General features: G+C 30.5%; 1 protein-coding gene across 1 annotated transcript; it reads left to right on the top strand.

Moving 5' to 3' along the window:
• Nucleotides 1-1,027: 1,027 nt before the first annotated feature.
• LOC108380876 (nose resistant to fluoxetine protein 6-like) lies at nucleotides 1,028-6,962 on the top strand. The gene is made up of 5 exons (XM_017637276.1): nucleotides 1,028-1,360; nucleotides 4,738-4,900; nucleotides 6,011-6,160; nucleotides 6,226-6,601; nucleotides 6,691-6,962. Exons 1-5 carry the CDS (start codon nucleotides 1,043-1,045, stop codon nucleotides 6,863-6,865), a joined length of 1,182 nt encoding a protein of 393 aa, XP_017492765.1. The 5' UTR covers nucleotides 1,028-1,042; the 3' UTR covers nucleotides 6,866-6,962.
• The last annotated feature ends 21 nt before the right edge of the window (nucleotides 6,963-6,983 follow it).

Here is a 6,983-nt window from a genome sequence, read left to right as displayed (position 1 = left end):
TTGCTCTTCACAGAGTTCATTTTTGCTTGAATCGGAGATCAAACCTAGAAAATTTCCTCATTGACTAAATTTGTACAGGTTGTCGAATCCTGGAAGAACCACAGGTAATCAGTTCGACTTACAACACCCTTACATCGATTGTATGTACACTCAGCGTCAAAAATATGACGACCCTGACATTTTGACGATTTTATTTATTTATATTTTCTATGCCAAATTTTATGATTATTTTTTTAGTTCATTCAATAGCAAAAACCCGCAGAACCAGTTTTTTCAATTTCATCAGGGACTCGGGAAAATGCAAGAAATACCAAAATAATTTCAGCAAAGTTTTCAACTTTTCCATTCGATTTCTTAGAAAATTTTTTATTTATAATATGAATAATAAGGTCCTCGAATTTCGTCCTTCTAACTTTATCAAAAAAAAATTGTATTTTTTTTTTGAATTCTAAAGAAATTTCCTCTTGCATTTGGTACCCATATTTTTATTCTACATTGCATTGAATTTTTTAAATAGTTTTTGGAATTAATCATATCTTTGAAATTACAAAAGAAATGCTGATGTCAGAGAGGAAAAATAAAAAAGCCACTTTAAATAAAAAAGTAGGTTTCAAACCCATTTATTTATTATTTATTTTATGGTAGGAGAGCTTCTCAAACAATATAGAAGCAATTTTTTCGATTTAAGTTGTTGAAAAGTAATGAATATCTAAATCCCCGGATTCCGGGATTGTGATAACGACATCCCGTCAATCCCGGGATCGGAAAAGAGCTGAAAAATTAACATCGCTAATATGTACAAATGCAAATAAAGGTAGAGTAGGTGCTTTAAAAAATTAAAAATCAAAAGTAGTTTCGCTAAGCACTATTACTAGACTATTTACATTATTATATATTAAACATGTTTTAGTTCGTATTTATATATGTATGTACATATGTATGTAAATTTTTGCTATTTCTGATTATGTTGAATCAATCAATATTTAGTTAATTAACGTATTTGCGCACCATAAACTTAAGCAAACCACAAATTAATAAATGTATGCAACTTGTCTTCTCATTCGCAGTGACTAAATACTTTAAAATGCCAAATCTCTATGACTTTGATGACTTCGATCGTTGTTTACAAGAATTCAAACGTTCGGAGACATATTGCTTTGTACGCGCTGAGGTGTTGCCGCAAGCAAACTCGGAGGCTTGGCAAGCCATTGCTGAGATATCGAAATACAATAAACATCATTTCGATCATAGACATTTGTATTATGGACTATGTTTGCGCTGGTGTAAAGAGGATTTGGCTGCTGCTGATCCAGATGGGGTCAAAGAACTCTATGCTGGATTACTAACGAACAACACAAAGGTATGGGAATCACCAAAGAGAGTTTGCTTTTTTCTCTTTTTTTTTGTTGTTTCAATTTATTGTTTACATTTATTCTTTGTTTGTTTTTGCACCTGTATTTACTTAGATTATGTGTGTCGCATTTGAATATTCAAACGTGCTTGCTTTTGCTCACCGTACACTCACTCATACACAGTGAAATAAGCCGTCTGGTGCATGCTTTACAGACGAGAGGAGAATGAGTGCTCGCCTTCTTCACATTTTTTACATGTGTGTTTGCATGGCCTTGTGAAGTGCCTTTGCAAATAAAAATTTGAGATAAGAAGCAGAACAAAAGAAAACCAGATGATCAGATGCTTTCAAAGTAAAATAAACAAATAATTGCATGGGCAGTTTTGATGAGGTCGTTGGCAATAATTATTAATTGTTTGTTAAGACCCGGGGAATGTTTTTCATCTGATCGGATGTTGCCATTTTCCATGATGAGTTACTTAAAGAGTGTGGTTTTTGTAGAGTGGTCCTTAGTCCAAAGTAGCACTTGGCCCATAAGACAGGTCCTCCCTTTTTGTGGATTGGGCTGAGCACACAGGGCAATTCTGGCAACTGTCTTTCAAGTCACCAAAAAGCAAGAAGTCTTTCGTAAGACCACTTTCAATTTTGACAACAATAAATAAAATAATTCCCTGAAAATTAAATGAAATTAAAACTTCGAGAGATCCGGGGTCGAGTCCTCTAGCAGCGGTTTTTTTCTTTTGAAACATTAATTGAAAACTCTGCTAGTGAGGAGGTCTTAGCGTCATTCTATTTGCCTTTTAGGAATTATATTTTTTTTAAATTTAATGAAATATTTTTTTTACAATAAAAATTACAGGAAAATAAAATTAAAAAAGAAGAAATGTAATTAAAACCATAAAAATTAAAAAAAAAAGTTTCTGAAAATTTAAAGAAATTAAAAAAAAATGCAATATATTTTTTAAAGTAATAAAATCTAAAAATTTAAAGTAAAATAAACTTAGTTAAATAGAAAAAGAATAAAAAAAATAATTTTCTGAAAATTAAATGAAATTAAAAATTCGAGAAATCCGAGGTCGAGTTTTATGTTATTTAAATCCCTTTTACTTGATTTTATTATTTTAAAGAGCAAAATACATATATTTTTAAAAACTCATTTTATTTTCTTATTTTACTTATTTTTTTAGATTTCATTGTCTTTTTTAATTTATTTTTTTTTTAAATTAAGTTTCTCTTAATTTTTACATAGTAATAATAAGAATAGATTTACACAATATTTTAGTGTATGGCCGAGCCATATGTTGCCACACGAAGGGTAGGGACCTACAGTTTTTCGCCGCCGCGAACGGCGATTGCATTTTTATGAGAAACTGTTTTTCATGGCCGCGGGGCCACCGCTGTTAGAAAAAAAACTTTTTGTGTTTTATTTTGCTATTTATTTTTTTTGTATGCTGGTCTTGAACCAAGGTCCTGCGGAATGGTAGCGCACACTGCTAACCACTACACTATTGTTTTACAAAAAAAAAAAAAAAAAAATAAAGAGACTGTAATGGTGATGACCTTTATAATAGAAATCATAACTTAACCCTTAAAATTGGATTTATATTTTTGTGATTAAAATTAATCGTTATTTTTGGAATATAGGTTTTTCGGTCATCCCATATTCTTTTTTTAAGATTAAATATTTTAGGACTTATTTGAAACGGTCATTAAACTGCAGTCTCTTATATAACGGCTAAAAATTGATCGAAAAAATCAAAATTGGAACGATTATCTTTTATTGAAAAAAATTTTAATTAAAATGAACGATTTTTCAATTAACTGAAAATAATAATCTTGGTATTTAGTGGTGATTTTCGGTCCCTGTTTTTTTAATTTCATTTAATTTTTAGAAACTTATTTAATAAATTTGTGTCTTTCAATTTTCAGTTCTCATCCCAGTGGGAAAAGTAGTAATGCATTCCATGCGTGATAAATAATCGAATGTATTTCTTATGAGTTTTACATCCAAGTACTGTTTAATATGTAATGAGCATTATAATGTATTCAAAAGTCCCAAAAATTTCATATTAAATTGCATTAATTTCTCGATACCAGGTAATGCAAAATTGAATGCCCCACTTTTCTTAAGACATCGCCCTGGGAAAAAAATGCATTTTCGAATGTGATAAGGGTTGTTTTACTGATAACTTTTTCGATTACTATACATTACATTTTCCCACTGGGTATTGTTTTGCAAAGGAAAATATATACTTATGTATGTATATTTTGAATTTCGTTTAATTAAAAAAAAATTCATTTGTGTATTTGTGTAGCTCAGTTGTTAATCCATCGGGTTTACTATTATTGAGTCATGGTTTGCAGTTTGAGGAGGATTTTTTTCTAAAAATGCTGAATGAAAAGTTAGAAATTTTGGTGAAAATTTGTTGAATTTTTATACAAAGTTTTAAATGTTTATTTATATGGTGGTGGTTGTATAACTAGCTAGACGTTTATAAAAGCAAGTAATTTTTAGGCAAAAAAACACAACCGACTCCAATTCATATATACAAATTTTGGAGAAGTATCGAAATCGGTTGATGTGTTTCAATGTTATGCGGTAACATATATATACAAAAAAAAAAAAAGTCCGACAGAATTGATAGCCTCCTCCATTTTTGAAGTCGGTTAAAAATATTAAACATCAAATAAGCCAAAGAAGAGTCTATAATATCTTCACTCAGAAACTCTGTTTAACATTTCGAATATTTTTTAGGTTTTTTTAGGTTTCTGTTTAAAAGGTTAAATTCAATTTTGGTGCTTTGACGCCATGCAGGTTCAAGAGTTATACATATTTTATTAGTAATAGAATAAGGACCATTTTTACCATCTCTGGTTAACACTAGTCCCCAGTTAAACATCGTTAGCGACGTATCTGATTCCATGCAAATGACATTGTGTCGGCAACGATGTTTAACTGAGAATTATAGTTAACCAGAGGTGGTGAAAACAGCCCTTAGTTATAAATTTTGTATGCAATAACAAAACCATTAACCAAGGAGCTCTTCAATCGGTAATGGGTGAAGGTATTGCACTGGTGATTTTTCTACGAAATCTTAAAATTTCTAGAGTTTAACTTACAACTCTCAAAAGGAACTGATTTCGATGATATCTTCGCTGCCATCAATGCAAAAGGCCTTAAAGAAATTTCAAATTTGTATGATAAAAATTTTGATTTTTTAGCCACTTTAGGGCCTTAGATGTTTATTATTTTATATATATATATATTTGATGATATAGATGTTCATAAATATTTACACATTACGCAATTTTTTATTGCCGTACCTAAAAAATAAACCACAGCTTCAAAGGATATTTGAATAAAATGTTAATTTTTTTGCTTGCAGCTCAACACATACGTTGGTCTCTTTACCGTCGAGGAGACGAATCGCGAGCAATACAATACTATAATGAATCAATGTATAAATTTAAGATTGACACAAACACATGGATTGAGGGCTGTTAGCATGATTGAATATTGTGAAACAAATCACAAAGTTATTGAAATGGGTGAGTCAACCATTACTGCATACACTCATGGACAAAAGAATAAGTGCACAATTCAAAAAGGTATTGTTTGCAATACGTTGACCAACTTAGTTTAAAAGAAAACAGAAACAAAATAAATAAACGTTTCAAAGCTTACACAAAGATCACAAAAATTAATTAAATTAAAAAACAAAAATGTTCATCAAATATTTAAACTTTTTATTCAGAACTTTTAGAGTATGCAGTTTTGTAGCCCATTCAATGCTAGGATAATAAGGTGCTACATTCGTGTCGCTGAAAATTACCATCAATTTTTTAGAATTTGTTAGTAGAAAGTGTTAAGCATTTTCCTCCATATAAAAATAAATTGGGCTTATTCGTTATATGTAAAGAAATGCGACAAAAAAAATCTTAAAAATCAACGGTAATTTTTAACCTCTTGAGATTTGCGCTTTATTACACTAAAATTGAATTAGCTATACAAAATTCTAACAGTTCTGAGAAAAAAGTTTGAAATTTTGATTAAAATTTCATTAATTTATTTTAGTTATCTGCAAAGTTTTAAACTTGGATTTATACGGGTTAGAGAATTTCATTTCATTTATTGCCAAAAAAATATTAGAATGAACTTTATTTTAATTGAAATTCCTAAAAATTAATAAATAAACCTAAGTGCAAGCAATATCATTTTTAAATGGGGCGCTAATTATATGACCGATACTGTAAATTACAAATAATAATATTTAGAATTATGCAGCTATTCTTTTGTCCATGAGTTTATGTAATAGTAGCAGTAAATATATAGCATGAGATTATCTAACTTTGAATTTAGAATTTCCGTAGAAAAACTCATTAAAATATATGTATCATCATTATGACATATTTCGAGTGCGATCACGTAGCACGCAGTGTTTGTATTTAATGTTTAATAATTTTTCTGTTGTTTTGAAATGCGTTTTGTTTTCGAAAGGAAATATATCTACAATTACATACGCAATGCATTTTTTCAGAGATGTATGTATACATACTCGTATTTTTATATCATAATAGTTATAACTTTATACAAACAATAACATATAACATATAATTTACTTGCTACTCATAAATATTTGCTTATTGGTTTGTAAACAGATACATGGAACCTCACCTTCTACGCCATCACTTTTGTGCTGATTTTACTAGTAGCTGGCAGCAGTTTATTTGATTTTTATCTCAAACATAGGCCTAGCGATAAAGAGATTTCAAGGGAGGATCATTACAAAAGCGCCGTCAAGGGTATAAGTAAGTATTGACTACACTTAAGCGTTGTTGTATTTAATTTTTTACTATTATTTACCAACCAACAGTCAATCGTCTCTGTGCAAGTTTCTCAGTGGTGCGCAATTGGTATCGTCTAAATCAGGAACCAGTCGGCAAATTGGGACGCGATCTACGTTTTCTTGATTGCTTCAAATTTTTCTGTATGTTCTTGGTGGTGTTTGCACACACCAACTGGATACTCTATGAGGGCGCCTTGAGTAATCCACAGGATAATGAGCGTTTGTTGCATACCGTTGCGGGTACATTACTAATTTCGGGTGGTTTGATTACAATTACTTTCTTTGTATTTAGCGGCTTGTTGTTGACTATCAATTGGCTGGCATTGACTAAGATTAAGAATGAATTGAGTACTAAAGAATATGTAGAGGTGTATATTAAATTTAATATATTCCGTTACTTGCGGTGAGTCTCATTTTAATTCATTTACGTTAGCCTTGGAGTTAGCGTGGGATTTCGTTTTTTCGTTTTTTTATTTCTTTCTTTTGTTTCAGTTTAACCATTCCATATGCTTTTGTTATCCTATTGAGTGGCGTATATTTTGATAATCACGGCGGGCCACTTTGGCGACATATTGTTGAACGTGAGCAGCTCGCTTGTCGCAAGAATTGGTGGGCTAATTTGCTTTATATCAATAACTATTACAGGAACAATGAGAAGGTAAATTAAGTGCTGCTGCTTAAGGATTTATTTTTACAAGTATTCAATTTAGCTTGGCTCAATGATGTGGTAACTTACGTTGTGATAACTTTTATTGTGTTATTTGTTTAAAAATTAACATTTAAAG

Source organism: Rhagoletis zephyria, unplaced genomic scaffold (assembly GCF_001687245.7).
Source record: "Rhagoletis zephyria isolate East Lansing unplaced genomic scaffold, Rhagoletis_zephyria_1.1 Rzeph_scaffold_20673, whole genome shotgun sequence".
Classification (NCBI taxonomy): domain Eukaryota; kingdom Metazoa; phylum Arthropoda; class Insecta; order Diptera; family Tephritidae; genus Rhagoletis; species Rhagoletis zephyria.
Note: the sequence above shows the minus strand (reverse complement) of the source record. Positions and strands in the feature narration are given on the sequence as shown.

Bases quoted from the DNA above. Each gene is read 5' to 3' on its own strand.
- LOC108380876 (XM_017637276.1), top strand. From the start codon at position 1,043: ATGCAACTTGTCTTCTCATTCGCAGTGACTAAATACTTTAAAATGCCA. The intron at 1,361-4,737 runs GTATGGGAATCA...TTTTGCTTGCAG, and splicing joins TACTAACGAACAACACAAAG to CTCAACACATACGTTGGTCT. The intron at 6,602-6,690 runs GTGAGTCTCATT...CTTTTGTTTCAG, and splicing joins AATATATTCCGTTACTTGCG to TTTAACCATTCCATATGCTT.